This window comes from Thermobia domestica, chromosome 8 (genome assembly GCF_964235325.1).
Source record: "Thermobia domestica chromosome 8, izTheDome1.hap1.1, whole genome shotgun sequence".
Classification (NCBI taxonomy): Eukaryota; Metazoa; Arthropoda; class Insecta; order Zygentoma; family Lepismatidae; genus Thermobia; species Thermobia domestica.
In genome coordinates, this window is record NC_137461.1 from 52,939,399 (window position 1) to 52,960,512 (window position 21,114).

General features: G+C 41.1%; 2 protein-coding genes across 2 annotated transcripts; both read left to right on the forward strand.

Moving 5' to 3' along the window:
• Positions 1-16,883: 16,883 nt before the first annotated feature.
• On the forward strand, positions 16,884-18,341 carry LOC145692128 (uncharacterized). Its single transcript, XM_081767426.1, has one exon. The coding sequence runs from the start codon at positions 16,884-16,886 to the stop codon at positions 18,339-18,341; it is 1,458 nt and encodes a 485-aa protein (XP_081623552.1).
• Positions 18,342-18,431: 90 nt separating this feature from the next.
• On the forward strand, positions 18,432-19,940 carry LOC145692129 (uncharacterized). The gene has a single exon (XM_081767427.1). The coding sequence runs from the start codon at positions 18,432-18,434 to the stop codon at positions 19,938-19,940; it is 1,509 nt and encodes a 502-aa protein (XP_081623553.1).
• Positions 19,941-21,114: the final 1,174 nt, after the last annotated feature.

Below are 21,114 nucleotides of genomic sequence, written 5' to 3' on the forward strand. Positions count from 1 at the left end.
CCATATCTACCTAAACGATCGCAGGTTAATTCCTATCACACAAGCTGGCTTCAGACCCTCATATTCTATTAACGATCAACTTTTAAGACTCACATCACTCATTACTCAACACTACAATTCTGCAAAACCATCCTGTCTGGTGCTATTTGACTTAGAAAAGGCGTTTGATAAAGTCTGGCACAACGGACTAATATACAAACTTCTTCAGTTTCGACTCCCCATGTGCTACATCCGCCTAATATACAATTTCATTACCAACCGCCTCGCTTATATCTCCATTCATGACTTTTTATCACATCCGATCTTTCTACTTACTGGAGTGCCACAAGGGTCTGCATTATCTCCTCTACTTTATCTCTTATACGTCGCTGACATGCCCAGACTACCTGATAACGTTCATCTTTTTCAATATGCCGATGACACGGCCTTCCTTGGACTCGGAAACTCTATCCAACAGATAAATACCATTCTCCAGCTTGCTATTGATCGATTCAGTACCTGGTGTAATCACTGGAGACTTACTATTAACGCAACAAAAACACAGGCCATGGTCTTCTTACCTCCACGACGCACTTCCAGAGTTCGCAGAAACCCACGACGCTTATTTCTCCATGTGGATCAGGTGCCCCTTCAGGCCACAAATACAGTAAAGTATCTGGGAATTACTTTCGACCGCCATCTTACTTGGTCGCAACATCTGAAAACAGTCACTACTAAAGCTTATAATCGCATCAATCTTTTGAAATGCCTTACGGGTACTACGTGGGGTCTCAAGCCACACACAATCCTCAACACCTACAAAGTTTTCCTGCGACCTGTTTTGACATATGGTTTCACTGCCTGGATAGCCGCCCCACCTCAGTACTATCATAAACTTTTCATCTTAGAACGACACGCTTTCCGTACAGCTTACCGCATTAAGCTCCCTAGCCCTACGCAGGAACTTTACCGCCATATTACTTTTCCAACTCTGAAAGTTCACCTTGAAAAACTACGTCTAACATATATCTCTAAACGCTTTCAAACTCGCCACCCATTACTTCAAGATACAATGCATTATTTAGCAGTTCATCCCACACCTTGCACCTACTATTATCCACCACTCTCGCTCCTGTTTACATTATATCACTACACGCTTCAACCACCAGACCCAACTTTGCAATTCATATCAGAATATGTTGTTCACGATCATCTTCCTCTCATCCATCCATCATTTCCCGCACAGTAACAACCTTTGTTTATTAACTTGGGCTCCCCATGTTCTCATCAGCGCCTAGAGCAGCCCCTAGGCTGAAGAATAAGCTCATTCGTCTCACTAACATCACCTAAAGTGTTGTATTGTGTATCGCACTTCACCTCATCTTTCATGATTATTGAAATATTTTGAAATGTTTATATTATTATTTCTATTCTTATATTTCACGCACATTTTTCAATGCACAATTTCATGTCTTTGTAATCCCTATGTTTTCTTGTATATTTAACTTTGTCTTTTCACCTCACCAAATGTTAAGGATCAAAGTTCCTTAAGTCACCACGTTTTTTTCTCTTGTTTTTGACAATTTGAAGTAAATAAATATTGAATGAAACACTTAGCCCAACAACAGTAACCGAAGCCTATACTGTAATTACACCTCATTCCTAATAGAGGGCATAACCCTCTTAAAGGAGGCTAGCCATTCTGGCTAGCATGTAAAAAAAAAAAAAGGCGTTACCGAACTGGCCACCTGGAATCTCTAACCAGGTAAAAAATAGGGTATCCGTAGCTGGCGGAGAAAAATAAACAAGTCATTTAGGTTTTCCATCCCCCTTGGTTGAATTTTATTCGCGAACATCTTGCATACGGTTGGATTACTTACCTTATCGAGGTAAAGGAAACAACCGTCGAATTGTTTTGTGCCTCTACGGAGGCGGACACACTACCTTGATCTTATCTTTAGACGACCTTGCTATTCTTTAGGCTTTACGAATTATTTTGATACTCTCCTCTTTGGAGGCAGAGGTAGTTGAACAAATCAGTTGACGACTCAGGCATCTCTACCGGCTAACGATTACTTTTTTTGTGCTTCCTCTTCGGAGGAAAAGTCATATTATTAAAGTACAACCTTAGAGCAGCGCTCTAAGAACATATCTTTTCCTAAGTACTCCACTACCCTCCTTAGTGGTAAGCTGGCGCCATCTCCCACTTTCGCTATCAAGATGGCTTCTCAGAAGACCCCAGTCAAGACAGAGAAGAAGACACAATCATCCAAAAATCCTAGTATCAGGGGCAAAATAATAAGATCTACGTATAAACCGGAAGATTTTCTTCTGCCTTTAGGCAAGAAGAAACAATCAACAGCCCCAGCGAAGCAAAAAGTGAAAACGACAACTACACTTAAACAGTCAAGTGAATCGCAGCCATCAACGTCCCATAACACTGACGATATAGATTTCACAGTGGTGGGAACACTCAAGCGACGAAGGTCTTCTTTGGAGAACCTCAACAAAGCAGAAAAAATAATTAATAGCACTCAAGAATATCCACCTCTTCCCACCAGTAATAGATTCGATATTTTGTCACCTGAACAAGCAGATAATACTAGTACCAGCAACAACAATGCACCGACTAACAAGCTCTCCAGTTTCAGGCCGCCTCCTATTTTCATATACGGAATAACAAACACATATACATTTATAAAGACCTTGTCGCGAGCATTGAAGGAGCCTCCCTTAGCTCAGCCCAATAAGGAGCGCATCCGAATTCAAGCGGCTACCAAAGATGACTATAACGATATCAAAGCTTATTGTGAGCAAACGAAAACTGAATATGCCACAGGAGTAGCAAAAAACGAAAGGCCCATAAAGGTAGTTGTCCGTAAACTACCTATTGACACCGAATTAGATGACCTGAAGGCAGAACTTACACGATTAGGCTTCAAACCAATAAGTGTCCACCAAATGTCTCGTAAAAGCAAGACTGATGATAAGAAAATACTGATGCCACTGTTCTTGGTAGCTTTGGAGAGAACTGCAGCTGTTAAAGAGATCTATGCAATTAATAACTTGCTGTACTACAAGGTCCAGATCGAACCTTATAAGCCTCCTTCAGTGTTGCAATGTTATAGGTGCCAGCGATTGGGGCATTCTCAAGATACCTGCCAAGCTCACCCGAGGTGTCTCAAATGTGGACAACTGCATTTCACACAGTCTTGTAGTAAACCAGACACATCAACACCCGCCACTTGTGCAAATTGTCAGGGGGATCACCCGGCAAATTACCGTGGTTGCCCGGTATATAAGTCTTACTCTGAAGCACTAAAATTACCGGCACAGCAGCCGAAGAAACACCCAGAAGCACCCAAGAAAAATTTACAAGAACCAACGGCAGAGAAAACCTCCATTCCCACTTCTGTTAATAACCAGTCAATGGCTACAGATAATGATCCTGGAGCTCCTATCTATTCCAACATCGAGTCAACTTCTGCACTCAATCAAGGGAACTCTAAAGAAGATCTGGACTTAAAGTCCGTTCTTTCCTTCCTCAAGGAATTACCTTTCCGTAAAATAATAACTCATATTAAACGTGGGATTACACGATTCCGACAAGCAGTCGATTCAGCTTCTAAGGCTGCAGTTGTAATAGAAACTATAGCGGAAATGGTTGACGATGGCTGCTTCTAAATCCAAGGTTCTCCATCACTCCCTTATTCTTGCTACGTGGAATGCAGATGGTCTCGAAGGGCAGAAACACCTACTTATTAGATTTCTCATCCAACATAAAGTTGATATTATGTTTGTACAAGAAACGCATTTTACTGCTCGAATCACTAGCTGGCGCTTACCTAACTACATTGTGTACAGACAGGATAGAGTGGGTAGACAGAAAGGAGGATTGTTACTTATCATCAAAAAGTCATTCCCAGTGAGGTTGATAACAATACCACCCCTACTTACTTTGGAGGCCCTTGGTGTTGAGCTCATAACTCCAGGCGTTCCACTAATATTAGTCACTGGGTACAGGTCCCCAGCCACGCAACTAGAGCCCACAGACTTTGATATCATAGCTAGCTTAGGACCAAAAGTCATCTTGGCTGGAGATCTTAATGCTAAGCATGGCGAATGGCACTCAATTAAACCTAACAACGCAGGGGACGCCTTACACCAATATATCCTAACGTCTAATTTCATTATCAGTGCTCCACGAGACCCGACTTATCATCCAAAATTCGGTGGTCAACCCGATGTTCTTGATGTTGCTATTTGCAAAGATGTATCCTTTACTGTACATCCCTATGTCATCTCGGATTTAGACTCTGATCATGATCCTGTCATTTTCCACGTTTCACACCGCAGCCTCGCACATACCAGCCCTCTCATCAAAACAACAGAAACTGATTGGGATGTATTTAAACAGGAATTAAACAATATGATCGATCTACGAGATAGACCAGCCACTATAGAGGACATCGAACAAGCAGTTTCTCACGTCACCTTCGCACTTCGTACTGCAGAGGCAGCGAGCACCACCATCAAAATCTCTTCCACCCAAACCGGTCAATGCGACAGTTTTCATCTACAACTGTATATCCATCTAAAACGCTGTGCTAGGCGTCGATGGCAGCACACACTACATCCAGCATATAAGGCACTATGGAACAAACTGCGTGCAAAGCTCAAGATACTGACTATGCGACAAAACCAACAATACTGGGAAGACACTTTTCGAAATGTAACAGTAAATGATCGCAAAATCTGGACGTACTCCAAAGCATTCCAACGCACTACAAACGCTTCAAAAGCTAGAGTCATACAAGGACCCCAAGGACTGACTCAAGACCCTCAGTCGCAAGCGGATATTTTCGCCGACTCTTTGGAAAAGCAGTTCCAGCCCAACAGAGCTATTCTCGATCCTTATTTCCAACAGCACATTCGAACCACCTTATATGCCATAAGTAAACAAAACCCCACAGATGATATCACTTTAGTAACACCTCGGGAAATAGAAATACACATCAAACGTCTGCCGGCAAGGACAGCATCTGGGCCTGATGGGATTCGAACTGAGATACTGAAACACCCAACAAGGAAATTACTGGTCTTCTTAACTTATTTATTTAATGCCATCCTTCAACTATGCTACTTCCCAAAGACCTGGAAGGAAGCTCGAATCATTACCATACCCAAACCTGGAAAAAATCCGCTGCTCCCGGAAAACTATAGGCCGATCAGTCTTTTGTCACACTTAAGTAAATTATTTGAGCGTGTGTTACTCTGGAGGCTAAGACAGCATGTAGTCAATAACGATCTCATACCATCCCATCAGTTTGGGTTTCGTGCACAACATAGTACTACTACGCAACTCGTACGCGTAGTAGATCACTTAACAGTGGCTTTCAACAGAAAACAACACACCCTTGGAGTATATCTGGATGTCTCCAAAGCATTTGATAAAGTCTGGTTAGCAGGGCTATTATATAAACTATACACCCAGGGTCTTCCAGATCGTCTTCTGCATTTACTTCGTTCTTACCTCATTGGCAGAGAATTTCATGTGTCTGTTGACGGTGTCAAATCCTCCTCTAGGACTATCAAAGCAGGTGTTCCACAGGGCGCTGTACTTTCACCTCTTTTATATACTCTGTATACAGCAGATCTTCCGACCCTACCACATTGGTTTCTCGCAACGTATGCCGATGATACTGCCTTTTTTACGACCAGTAGCTCTCTTGCACAATGCTACATCTATATGCAAAGACAACTAACAAGTTTTCAGGAATGGGCAAGACGTTGGAGGATTAAAGTAAATACAGACAAAAGTTGTGCTGTCATCCACAGCCGACGACGCATCCGCGTCCCTCGATACCTTATCTATGAGAACGCACATATTCCTCACGCCACCCACGCCAAATATTTGGGAGTGACCTTAGACCGTGGGCTAACTTTCGCCGCACATATCAGCAACATCAAGCAAAGAGCTTTACGAAAAATCTCAGCGTTATATCCCATCTTCCGCTGCAGTTCCATTTCTCATGAGGTCCGCGTACACATACTTAAGATGATAGTTCTGTCCACCCTCACATATGCATGCCCTGCTTGGCAACACGCTTCAAACAGTCTCCTTCGAACACTTGAAAGTGTGCAAACTAGAGCTGGTCGTATAATCACTGGTCACGACAGATATACCCGAAACAGACAAATTCTAGAAGATTTGGAACTTCCTACTGTTAGAGAACTACTGCGACATCTTCACAGTAAGTTCTGGCGTACTTTACCCCGACACATTAATCCAGCAATAGCTAACATCGGCACCGAATTCGCTCTACGAAATGTCTATCGCACGCCACGCATTTAATATCTTTCCAGCGATCGCACTGATATCATCATCTGCTACTCTGCGACAGTTGCCGATGTAGTCTACCACGCCTAACAAAACAATAGTACTACCCAACAAACCACCTGCACATGTTGCATATATCTTTTATACCATCTAACTCATGGAGTCAGGGGCTTCGACCCGATACTCTACTCAAAACTTGAAAATTACCGTGACCGTGACCGTGACCGTGGCGTTACCGAACTGGCCACCTGGAATCTCTAACCAGGTAAAAAAATAGGGTATCCGTAGCTGGCGGAGAAAAATAAGCAAGTCATTTAGTGTGTCCATCCCCACTGATTGAATCGCGAACTTCAAAACACGGTTGGATTACTTACCTCTCTGAGGAAGGAAACAACCGTCGAATTGGTTTTAAGCCTCTACGGAGGCTAATACACATAATTGATTTTTTTTTACTGTTGACGAACTTGCTATTCTCTTGGTTAACGATTTGTTTTCGATATTCTCCTCTTCGGAGGCTGATATCACCAAAAACTAGTTGACGACTTTGGCATATCTACCGGATAACGATTTATATTAGTGCTTCCTCTTCGGAGGAGTAGGCACCTTACTTAAACCCACCCCTTAGAGCATTGCTCTAAGACACCACAGTATACAGGGGCGATCAGTACCCTCTTTTGTGGTAAGCTGGCGCCATCTCCCAGTTTAATTATTAAGATGGCTTCTCAGAAGCCAGCAGCAAAATCAGATAAAGAAGTACAATCACCCCGGATTCCAGGTCTCAGGGGCAAAATAGCAAAACCAACGTACAAACCAGAAGATTTTCTAGTGCCTTTAGGCAAAAAGAAGCAAGCAGCCGCCCCAGCGAAATTGAAATCCACTGCACTTAAGCAGTCCAGTGCTTCACAACCATCCACTTCGAGTAAGCCTGAAGACATGGACTTCACGGTAGTAGGAACGCTGAAGCGACGAAGATCGTCTTTAGCAAACATCAATACAGAACACCTCACTAATAGTGTCTCCGAATATCCACCTCTTCCACTCAGTAATAAGTTCGAGGTTTTGTCCCCAGCACAATCAGATAATGCTAGTACTAGCACTAAAACTGCAACGACAAGTCAGCCACACAGTTTCAAGCCTCCTCCGATTTTCATCTACGGAATTACCAACACCTATACATTTATTAAGACCTTGTCACGAGCATTGAAGGAGACCCCTCTAGCTCAGCCAACTAAGGAGCGCATTCGGATTCAAGCGGCAAACAAAGATGACTACAATTCTATCAAGACTTACTGCGATCAAACGAAAACTGAGTATGCAACAGGGGTAGCAAAAAACGAAAGGCCTATTAAGGTGGTTGTGCGAAAGCTGCCTATTGACACTGACTTAGACGATCTGAAGGATGAATTTATCCGACTGGGCTACAAACCAACAAGCGTTCATCAAATGTCTCGCAAAAGCAAGACAGATAACAAGAAAATACTAATGCCACTGTTTTTGATTGCTCTGGAACGAAGTGCAGCTATTAAAGAGATCTATGGTATCAACAACCTACTTCATTACAAGGTCCAAATCGAACCATATAAGCCTCCCTCGGTGCTACAGTGTTACAGATGCCAACGCTTGGGGCATTCACAGGACACCTGCCAAGCGCATCCGCGCTGTCTCAAATGTGGGCAATTTCATTTTACCCAGTCCTGCAGTAAATCCGACTCCTCCACACCCGCCACTTGCGCAAATTGTAAGGGAGATCACCCGGCAAATTACCGTGGATGTCCAGTATTCAAATCCTATTCTGAGGCTCTTATATTACCGGCACAGCAGCCAAGAAAACTTCAAGATAAAGCGGAGAAAACTGTCAACAAACCAGCAGCAGAGACAATTCCCGATCCCACTATTATTAATGTCACACCTATGGCTACGGACAATGAAGACGCTGAAGCCCCTCCTGCTTCCCACATCCAACCAGCTTCTGCCGAAAAACAGGAGAGCCCCAAAGAAGACCTGGACCTAAAGTCTATTCTTTCATTCCTTAAGGGGTTACATTTCCACAAAATCATAACGCATATTAAGCGTGGTATTACCCGTTTCCGTCAAGCAGCAGATTCAGCTTCCAAGGCTGCAGCAGTAATAGAAACAATAGCAGAAATGATTGACGATGGCTGTTTCTAATTCCAGCGTCCTACATCATACACTTATCCTCGCTACATGGAATGCAGATGGTCTCGAGGGGCAGAAACAAATGCTAATTAGATTTCTTACACACCATAGAGTTGATGTCATGTTTGTACAAGAAACACACTTTACTGCTCGGATCACTTCTTGGCGACTACCCAATTACATTGTCTATCGGCAGGATAGAGTGGGCAGACAGAAAGGAGGATTACTACTTATAATCAAAAAGGCTTTCCCAGTCAGGTTGGTTACAATACCACCCCTACTTACTTTGGAGGCACTTGCTGTTGAGCTAATAACTCCAGGCGTTCCATTAATATTGGTTACCGGGTACAGGTCCCCGGCCACACAACTAGAGCCCACAGACTTCGATGTCATCGCAAACTTAGGGCCAAAGGTCATTTTAGCTGGAGATCTTAACGCTAAGCATGGAGAATTGAACTCGATTACTCCAAACAGTGCTGGAGACGATTTACACCAATACCTCCTCACGTCCAACTTCAACATCAGTGCTCCGCCAGATCCAACTCATCATCCAAAGTTCGGCGGACAACCCGATGTGCTTGACGTCGCTCTTTGTAAAGACGTGTCCTTTACTGTCCATCCTTATGTCATCTCAGATTTAGACTCTGACCATGATCCAGTCATTTTTCACGTCTCACACCGCAGCATTGCTCATTGTGCCCCTATTTTTAAGCAAATAGAAACCGATTGGGATATCTTTAAACAAAAACTAAACACTATGATCGATCTCCGAGATCGGCCAGCTACTATTGAGGACATCGACCAAGCGGTTTCTCACATCACCTTAGCACTTCGAACAGCAGAGGCAGCGAGCTCCACTACTAAAATCTCTCCAACGCACACAGGACAATGTGACAGTATACATCTGCAGATCTATATTCATTTAAAACGTTGGGCTAGACGCCGATGGCAGCACACACTACATCCAGCATACAAAACATTATGGAATAAACTGCGTGCGAAGCTCAAGATGCTCACACAGCGACAAAATCAACAGTACTGGGAAGATACTTTTCGAAATATCACAGCCAATGATCGAAAAATTTGGACATTGTCTAAATCCTTTCAGCGTGCTACAAATGCTTCCAGAGCTAGAGTCCTTCAAGGCCCACAAGGACTGACTCAGGACCTACAGTCGCAAGCGGATATTTTTGCTGACTCCCTGGAAGAACAGTTCCAGCCTAACAGATCACGTCTTGATCCCTATTTCAAACAGCATATCCGAACCACACTACATAGCCTAACTACACAAAACCCTATACATGACATCAGCTTAGTTACACCTCGAGAAATAGAAAGACATATCAAATGTCTGCCGGCAAAGACAGCATCTGGGCCCGACAGAATTCGATCTGATATCCTAAAACATCCAACCAGAAAACTACTGGTCTTCCTAACCTATTTATTCAATGCCATCTTTCACTTATGCTATTTTCCGAAGACCTGGAAGGAAGCTCGTATTATTACCATCCCCAAGCCTGGGAAGAATCCACTTCTCCCGGAAAACTATAGGCCAATAAGTCTTCTGTCACACCTAAGTAAACTCTTTGAACGTGTGTTTCTCCGGAGGCTGAAACAGCATGTAGCTACTAGAGACCTTCTACCATTTCATCAGTTCGGGTTTCGTGCCCAACATAGCACTACTACCCAACTCGTGCGAGTAGTGGATCATTTAACAGTGGCTTTCAACAGAAAACAACACACCCTTGGAGTCTACCTGGATGTCTCAAAAGCCTTTGATAAAGTATGGTTAGCTGGACTTTTATATAAACTATACACGCAAGGTTTTTCAGATCGTCTTCTGCATTTACTGCGTTCCTACCTCATTGGCAGAAAATTCCATGTGTCTGTTGATGGTGTTAAATCCACGTCTAGACCTATTAAAGCAGGTGTTCCACAAGGCGCTGTACTTTCACCGCTTTTATATAATCTGTACACAGCAGATATCCCGACCTTACCCCATTGCTTTGTTGCAACATACGCCGACGATACTGCCTTTTTCACGACTAGTAGCTCACTTGCACAGTGTTACATATACATGCAACGCCAACTCATAAGCTTTCAAGAATGGGCAAGACGTTGGAGAATCAAAATTAATGCCAACAAAAGCTGTGCTGTCATCCACAGTCGAAGACGCATCCGCGTCCATCGAAATCTAAACTATGAGAACACACGCATTCCTCATGCTACGCACGCCAAATATTTGGGTGTAACTTTAGATCGTGGTCTAACGTTCGCCACACACATTAGAGACATAAAACAGAGAGCATTACGAAAAATCTCAGCGTTGTACCCCATCTTGCGCTGTAGCTCCCTTTCTCACGAGGTCCGAGTTCACATCTTCAAAATGATAATCCTGTCTACCATCTCTTATGCATGCCCTGCCTGGCAACATGCTTCCCATAGTCACGTACAAACTCTCGAAAGTGTGCAAACTCGAGCTGGTCGTATAATCACTGGACACGACAGATATACACGAAACAGCCAGATCCTGGAAGACTTAGAGCTACCCACTGTCAGAGACGTTCTACGGCATCTCCACAATAAGTTCTGGCGTACTTTACCCAGACATATAAATCCAGCTATAGCTAATATCGGCACCGAATGCGCACTGCGGAACGTCCATCGAACACCACGCATTTAAAATCTCTCCAGAACTGGTAAAGAACTCATAATCAGCTACTCTGCGACAGTTGCAGATGTAGTCTCCCATACATACCAAAACAATAGTAACATCCAACAAACCACCAGCACATCTTGATATATTCTTTATAACATATTCCTCATGGAGTCAGGGGCTCCGGCCCGATACTCTATACATAACCACAAAATTACCGTGACCGTGACCGTGACCGTGGCGTTACCCTTTAAACGGGATGACGAAAAAAATAAAAAAAGTACATACTACAAATGAAAATAAATTTAGGTAGTTATTATCTATTTTAGTATTGTATTTTTTGATGTGCTCGTGGCTGAGTGAATATCTGTTATTGTTATTTATTAAATAAGTTATACTAATCAAAATACACGGTTAGAAAGTTGTCGCACCCTGTTTCGTTAACCGAGCAGTCGGTTATTCCAACATACTAACAAGGTTACCGGTTACAGGCTATGATTGATAGTGGTAACTACGTGATCGGTTAGCGTACCCCTGTGAGTTATTACACTGTAACCTAGCAATGTTAACCTGTAACGCAAGGTTACGATCACCTTCTCTCGTTAACCTTTTTGGCTGGGCTGCTGGGGCACACGACTCTGTTGTCTATATATTGACAAACTAACTTGGTTACTGTCCACCTTTTTCTTGTTTACTAGTAACCTTTCTTTTTTTTTTTTTTGCGTGTAGAGTTCACGAAGAGTTCTAGTCGACGAAAGAAACTTTTGCTGTGTTGGAATACGAAGTAGACTGTAGCATACACCTAGAATGATTTGATTTTGCGTGTTTCTTTTGGTTTTCGCTTTCTTTTTAAAACTCCTACCTTTCCAAACGCCTCGCTGCAAATGACAATGCTGTAAATCACCCAATATATTCTCTCTACTTATAGAATAATGATTCTTTTCTTTTCGTTTTTATTCAATATCAAAATGACCATAAAAGGGTAGAGGTTTTCAAACATCGCAGAGATTAAATCAAATGTTACGTGAATCTTTCAAACTCGTATTATCAATGACTACCAACAATGTTACCAAAACACGTACAAAAGTAGACAGAATTTACTGCTAGGGATGCATTCGAGTCGAGTCGAGTCGAGATTTAAGCCTGTCTCGACTCGTCTCGAGAAAATGTTGTCTCGACTCGAAAATATGTTTCTGTCTCGACTCGTGTCTCGACTCGACAGTCTCAGTCTCGACTCGACTCGAATTCGAGTCGAGACGTCTCGAAATTCGAGTCGAGACAAAATGTACGAGTTAAAATATACGCACACATCAGCCAGACCATCATGACTACCTACCTAATTGTCAGTATGTCGACTTTTGGCATGGATAAAAACGGCGACACGTCTTGGCATACACGCAATGATCCTTGATAGGTCGCTGGAGAGAGCTGGCACCACATGTGCTTACTCAGGTCACCTAATTCCCGTAAATTCCGGGAAGGGGGGCGATGTGTTCTGACGTCACGTTCAATCACATCCCACAAGGGACATCACTCAAATGTCCGGCTCCAATTTCAATGAAACTTTTCTTGCTGATAGAAGGCATGTATATGCATTATTACTTGTGATTACAAATTTTTGCCATGGTGCATGTTTTCTATTTTTTTTTAAATAACTTTTAAGAGTTGTGATGTTGTTATTAGAGATTACCACAGAAGTCCCTTACTACCCTTTGTAAACGGAGCGTTAATGAAGGAAAGTGAAGAAAAAACATGTGGATACATATAAGTCCTGGGGGGAAGTCGTATGGTAGATATGACCTTGATGGCAGCCATCTTGAAATCCACCATTTTGAATTAAGGTCAAGTTTTCAAAATGGGAATAGGGTAATATGATACATAATTTCGGGCTAGAATTTAATTAGAAAAATAATGGTGAGGTTAGTTTTAAGATACACCCATTTGGGGGAAAGTTACAGGTATATTAATTGTTTTTACTTACTGTGTGCGTAAGTCCCTTCTTACTTTCGTCTCAAGACCTGTAAATCGATCGCAACGGCAGAACCCGGTTTCGCACTAGTGTTTAGAAATCTTTAAACTCACTTGAGGCAATATTTGTGGATTATTGTATTGTATTTTGCCTTTTAAATTTGAACCCACTTCATGATCTTGTGTAAAGTATCACTAAAAGAGAATTTCTGTTTTTATGGAGAACGTAAGCATGGCAATTATAAAAGGTGAGTAAGGTGCGTATGCATTTATAAGAAAGTCTTTTGTGGTTCCGCCAACCTATTCTTTAGTTGTTTTTTTTCAAAATACTCATATCTCATAAATAAAAGAGTTATTATAAAATCTCTTACCACTATCCTTTAATACTTATAAAATTTTATTTATTGTAAAAGCACTGGCGAGATATTTCTTAACGCCCACTAAAATTATGGTGGAGCTCCTTCGTGGCTAACGGTTAGCGTACTTGCCTTTGGCGTGGGAAACCTGGGCTTGATTCCCGGTGGGAGTTCATGTGGTTCGGATTCCACGTTAATCAGTAGGTCCACGTCTCACATAGCCTCGCTGCTGAACGGGACGTTAAACTCAGAATCAATTCAACTCAAAATTATGGTTTTGACTTTATTATGATGTCATTAGTTTAAACGCCCAACTGCCCAGTAATTATAAACATTGACTACATTATAAAATTGTAATTTGTGACGACTAAAATATCAGAAATTAAAGATTATTCTTTGGGTTTTGGAACATTTTGAAAAACGTCAAAAACTGGTACTGCACCGATACAACACGTGAAGGGGTGTTACATTGGGACTTTAATTGCGTCCTTTGTACAAGATTAACAAGTAATAGCAATTTTTTAATTTATTTTAGTTCTTGGGGAGAGGAAGATGGAAGCGAACCCTCGTAAGGACCTCTGCAAGGAAACATGAATACTTCCGCCACTGTTTGTTACATTACACAAAATAGTTTTATATATATATTGAGTTTTAGTCAGGGTTTTCATTCTGCAGGAGAGGGGGGATAGTAATACCTGACGAACATTTTCTATTCTCAGAGTGTTGCATTGATAGCATTTCCTCCATTGTAACTTGGCCAAGCTAGTTGCTGTTCAGAACTGAGCGTTCTTCTCAATAAAAACTAACGCCAGTAAGTAAATGAAGAGGCAGCAACATAAAAACTAATACTTTTTCTCCCCAGCAGGGGTGAGAGTGTGTGTGTAAAAACGTGACACCAAGAAAGCAACGGTAGCTACGTGTATTGTGTTAATATCGCATTAATCTACATATAATAATGTTCATCTAGCAACTTTGTTTGTATTTTTTGAATTCATATAATCTTGTGTGTTATAAATGCAAATATATTGAACAGTCTCAAAACAACGTCGAAAAATTATTAAGAAACCAGCGCCTACACAAGGATTACATCGACCAAATGGTCCATCCACGCCGGATCAGAATTCTACAGTGCAGTTAACAAGGTAGGTAGTGAGTGCATATTTCAATATAATATTATCTTTGTATCACTTATACAAAATAAGCCTGTAAAAGCAAAGCCTCATTTAGAACGTAAGTGTTAAAAGTGTATTTAATTTGAGTGAAGCATGACGGACAGAATGAAAGAATTAGTTTTCAAGAGAGGTCAAATTAAGGCCAAACTCACTCGTTTTAAACCTTTTGTAGATAGTTTTACAGAAGATCAGAATATTACGCAGTTAGTGTTACGTTACGAGAAAATAAAACAGTGCTATGATGAATTTGATGCAATACAATCCGAAATAGAAATGTTACAGGGTTGATCAGAAATTGATCAGGAAACGCAAGAAAGAGAGCAATTCGAGAATACTTATTTTGATTTAGCAGCTAAGACGGAAGTGTTCATAAATCAACACAGCTCCAGTGCAAAGAAAAATGAAAACAATGAATCAAGCAATTCTAATCCATCAGTTAGGTTGCCAGTGATAAACCTTCCGACCTTTTCTGGAAGCTACGATGAGTGGTTGTCGTTCTATGACACGTTTCAGGCATTAATACATAACAATAGCACATTGCAGCCAGTGCAAAGGTTTCATTATTTACGTTCTTCTCTACGTGGGGAGGCGCTTGAAGTAATACAAGCCTTGGAAATTTCTTCTGAAAACTATGACGTAGCATGGACTTTACTCAAAGAACGTTTTGAAAACAAAAAGTATATTGTTAACAAACACGTCAAAGCTTTATTTGAAATACCAATGGTGGAACGTGAGTCGGCTGTTTCGCTTAAATCTCTTTTAGACAGCACAGTAAAACATTTGAGGGCTTTAAAATCATTAGGTCAACCAACAGAAAGCTGGGATGCATTACTTATATATTTGATTGCGACCAAACTAGACAATACAACACATAAGGAGTGGGAGAAAACACAATCAACGAATGAATTACCGAGCATGTCACAGCTGACACAATTTTTACAGCAGCGTTGCCAAGTCTTAGACGCAGTTGATAATAAGCGTAGACCTAAAGAGACACCCTCAGTTCCAAATAACAAATATCAACAAACAAATAAGGCAGGCAAAAAGAGTTCTTACTCAACGACAGCACACGTAACGTATTCCGACAACAATGCATGTCCCAGCTGTAAAGGCTCCCACAAATTATTTCAATGCCAATCATTGTTGAAAAAATCTATAGGAGATAGAATTAAAGAAGTTAAACGTCTTTCTTTGTGTATAAATTGTCTCAAACGAGCGCATAAGGCAAATGAGTGCTTATCAGGTAATTGTAAAATATGCAATAAAAAACATAACACATTACTGCACTACTCGCGTTGTCCATCGCCCACTAGAGCGAATGAACCACAAGATGAAAGGGAAATAGGTCAAGGTCAAAACACGCTCGCTGCGACCACATCTCTCGAGCAGGAATATGAAGGTAAGAATATTCGTTCTACAAACAGCGTACCGCAGAATCTTAGGAGACCACCAAGCATTATGCTATCCACAACTGTAGTATATGTTAAAGATAAACAGGGTAATTTTCAAATGTGTCGAACACTTCTCGATTGTGCTTCTCAGTCCAATTTTCTAACAAACAGAATGGTTCAATTATTGGGACTAACAAAGAGTAATAGCGTTGTACACATAAATGGTATAGGTAATGCTAATACAAGGTCATGCCATAGCGTTCAGGCTACAATTAAGTCAAGACATAACAATTATTCAGCCACTTTAGACTTCATCATATTGCCGCAAATATCACAAGACTTACCTATGGTTCGTGTAGACACGTCATCGTGGGAAATACCTTCCAACATTGAATTAGCAGACCCTAGCTTCAACATACCACAGCGTATTGACATGTTATTGGGGGCGGAAGTATTCTTTGATCTACTTTGTGAAGGGCAAATAAAACTCAAGGCAGGGTATCCAACCTTGCACAAAACATTGTTTGGCTGGATTGTAGCGGGAAAAATAGACAATCAACCACACATTTCGACAAATGTGTGTCACCTCTCCACAACAGAAAAAATACACGAGCAATTACAAAAATTCTGGACGATAGAAGAATGTTCAACAAAACATCCATTAAGTCAAGAGCAGGCAGAATGTGAAGACACTTCAAAGAAACACACCGGAGAGACGAGACTGGGAGATTCATCGTCAGACTTCCCTTTAAAGAAAATGTGAGGAATCTTGGTAAATCCAAGGAGATTGCAACGAGAAGACTTTATTCAATGGAAAAAAGGCTTATGAAGGATCCTGAGAAAAAAAGGGCATATATAGCGTTCATGAAAGAGTACGAAGATTTGGGCCATATGGAAGAAATAACTAGAGCAGAGAGCGATACAATGATGCCAGACTACTATCTTCCCCATCATTGCGTAATGAAGGAGACCAGTACTACTACCAAACTCAGGGTTGTATTTGATGCATCGTGCAAAACAACTTCTGGACTTTCATTAAATGACACGATGAGAGTCGGGCCTACAATCCAAGAAGAATTATTTTCCATAACAGTAAGATTCAGGCAACATCAATACGTCGTGACAGCTGATATAGAGAAGATGTATCGCAACATTAGGGTACATGATTCAGATGCAAACTACCAGAAAATACTGTGGAGAGAAAACCCTCAAGAAGCAATAAGGATATATCGACTCAAAACTGTAACACATGGTACTGCAGCAGCTCCTTTTTTAGCCACTAGATGTCTTCAGCAACTAGCCATAGAAGAGAAGAAGAATTTCCCTAAGGCAGCAGAAGTTGTAATGAGGGATTTCTATATTGATGATCTTCAAACAGGGACAAACACGAAGAAGGAACTACATGAATTACAAGGTCAACTCACAACTCTTCTGCAAAGAGGTGGTTTTTGTTCGAGAAAATGGTGTAGCAACGACACTTCACTGCTTTCAAAAATACCCAGTGAACTTCAAGAATCAAATTTCACCATTCAACCAAATGATGATTGCATCACAAGAAGTTTAGGATTGTTGTGGAATCCCATTAAAGACACATTTTCTTTCTCTGTCAAACCAAGAAACAACCCTCAACAAATCACGAAGAGGACTAGTCTTGCTACAGTAGCGAGCATATTTGATCCCTTAGGATTAATAGGACCAGTTATTCTTAAGGCAAAAATATTTCTGCAACGTTTGTGGGAATTAAAATTGAATTGGGATGAAGAAGTTCCAGCTCCATTGCATTCAGAGTGGGAAACTTTTGAGCAGCAACTTCAAGAGTTGCAATCACTACATGTTCAGCGGAAGGTTATTCAAGAAACACAATCGCAGGTAGAAATTCACGGATTTTGCGACGGATCTCAGAATGGATATGGAGCTTGTATATATGTAACATCTAGTACAAAAAATGGAAAATTCACAGCGAACTTACTGTGTTCAAAATCTCGAGTAGCACCTTTGAAGAAGACAACTATTGAAGAAGACCTAGAACTTTGTGCAGCTTTGTTACTTGCACAGCTAACTCAGAAAGTAATACAAGCATTACACTGCAAGATCGATAAGGTTGTTTTATGGTCAGATTCCACCATTGTATTAGCATGGATAAGAGGACCTTGTTCTCAATGGAAGACGTATGTTGCAAATCGTGTAGCGGAAATTCAACAGCTGACTTGTAACTATGAATGGAGACACATCAGAACAGAGGAGAATCCAGCAGATCATATATCGAGAGGATTAACACCGTCAGAAATTCTTGATAATGAATTATGGTGGCATGGGCTCTGAGAATGGCTATCTGAGAAATTAGACTCACAGACGAGGGAAGATGTTTGTGACCTAAGCGATGTTCCCGAGCGACGAAAAAATACAGCAGTAATGGTTTCTACAACACCGTGTCAACTCTTAGACAGAGATTCATCATTAAGAAAATTGCAACGTGTAACTGCTTATTGCCTACGATTCACACACAACATGAGAAGATCTAATTGTGACAGACAGCATGGACATCTTACAGTAAGTGAATTACATGAAGCACTCGAATGTCTTATTAAACTATCACAACAACAAGCATTTCACAAGGAATTAAATGCATTGAGATCAGGAAAGGATGTCGACAACCAAAGTCAACTGAGAAATTTGAACCCATACTTGGATGAGAGGCAAATCATCAGAGTCGGAGGAAGATTAAATGCAGCAGATCTTACTGAAGGACAGAAACATCCTATTGTACTTCCAGCTAACTGCAACTTGACAAAGTTAATCGCTCAAGAAGAACATAAGAAGCTATTGCATGCCGGACCTCAATTATTGTTATCATCCTTGCGACAATCATATTGGCCAATACGTGGACGAAACTTGGTTCGTCAAGTTGTGCATCAGTGTGTCACATGTTTCAGAAACAATCCTAAAGATGGTAAACAGATGATGGGAGATCTACCAGCTGACAGAGTTCAACCCACAAGACCATTTCTTCACAGCGGCGTTGACTACTGTGGGCCCATTTACCTTAAATCGAGTAACCGACGGGGAGCCAAACTCCATAAGGCATATATAGCACTTTTCGTGTGTTTTGCGACTAAGGCGGTTCACATTGAACTTGTTAGTGATCTAACTACAGAGGCGTTTATTGGAGCATTAAAGCGATTCATGGCTCGTCGAGGAAAATGCGCTAAACTGTATTCTGACAATGCAAGTAACTTCGTTGGTGCAAAAAGGGAACTACAAGAATTGAAGACTTTATTTGAATCAGAACACCATAAAGAAAAATTACATAATTTTCTAGCAGCTGATAACATCACGTGGGTTTTTATTCCAGCAAGATCACCAAACTTCGGAGGCTTATGGGAATCATCAATTAAATCTCTCAAATACCATTTAAAGAGAGCTGTGGGAAATGCTTCACTCACCTACGAAGAGATGAACACTATTTTGACACTGATTGAGGCTTGCTTAAACTCTAGACCCTTAACACCATTATCAAATGATCCAAACGACCTACATCCTTTAACACCTGGTCATTTCCTAATAGGTGACGCACTCACTACCATGTCAGAACCTAACTTGAAAAATATTCCTGTCAACAGACTTTCGAGATGGCAATACATACAACAACTTCACCAGCAATTTTGGTCCAGATGGTCAAAGGAGTATCTGTCAAGTCTTCTAGAACGATCCAAGTGGAGAAGAAAATTCCCCAACCTTCTGGAAGGTGATTTGGTGCTCATCAAAGAAGATAACATTCCACCTCTAAAATGGAAAACTGGACGTATTGTGCAACTGTTTCCTGGGAAGGACGGAATAGTACGAGTGGCGACAGTGAAAACTACCAGAGGTACAACAACAAGATCTATTCGTCAATTGTGCCCGCTTCCTAAGGAGAGTTAATGTGTTGGTGTATTCATAGTGCGTACATTGTGTGATTCATAGTGTTGTGTTGTGTGTGCATTGTTCTGTTTATGTTTATATCATTCATTCATAACTTGTGTTATATATTGTTGTGTATATTAAGTTCATGAACCAAATTAATCATTCATAGATTTGTTGAAGAAATTCCTTCAAGGCGGGCGGTATGTTCAGAACTGAGCGTTCTTCTCAATAAAAACTAACGCCAGTAAGTAAATGAAGATGCAGCAACATAAAAACTAATACTTTTTCTCCCCATCAGGGGTGAGAGTGTGTGTGTAAAAACATGACACCAAGAAAGCAACGGTAGCTACGTGTATTGTGTTAATATCGCATTAATCTACATATAATAATGTTCATCTAGCAACTTTGTTTGTATTTTTTGAATTCATATAATCTTGTGTGTTATAAATGCAAATATATTGAACAGTCTCAAAACAACGTCGAAAAATTATTAAGAAACCAGCGACTACACAAGGATTACATCGACCAGTTGCATTATATGTAAGGATTAAGTTAGCCTAAAAAGCTTAAATTTCTATGGCTGTTTTACTCTGTACCCATGTTTCTCATTTTCGGTGTACGGGACTCTGTGTCCGGAAATTTTCGATGGCTTCCAAGTCGGAAAATAAGTGTATCAAAGGCATATATATTATATCTATGGTTATATGAGGCATGGATCTACAGTTTAAAGTGGGATACCGGTAACAACTTCATGAGCTTCCACCGTAAATCGAACCAGAGTCTCCCGCGATCAAGGCGTATGTGTTAACCATACAGCCACGAGGAAATTCACATAAGCACACACACGTATATATTGTTTAGTTGATTTTGACTTTACCGTCTCTTTCAGCAGCGAGGATATATGAAATGTAGACCTACTGATTAACGTGGAATCCGAACTACATGAGCTCGCGCCGGGAATTGAACCCGAGTCTTCCACGGTAAAGACGCGTACACTAACCGCGGAGTTCACACACACACACACAGAATCAGAGTCCTCACACACCAAGGGTGAGAACTGTGCCACTGAGCCACAGCGGCCACGGGGCTAGGTCGAGTCCACTTTACGTTCATAGTTTCTTAGTACATAAATGTTACGATTATGAAATAGATTTTCCTTAATGAGCTGCATAAAAACAAAAGCTTTCGAAAT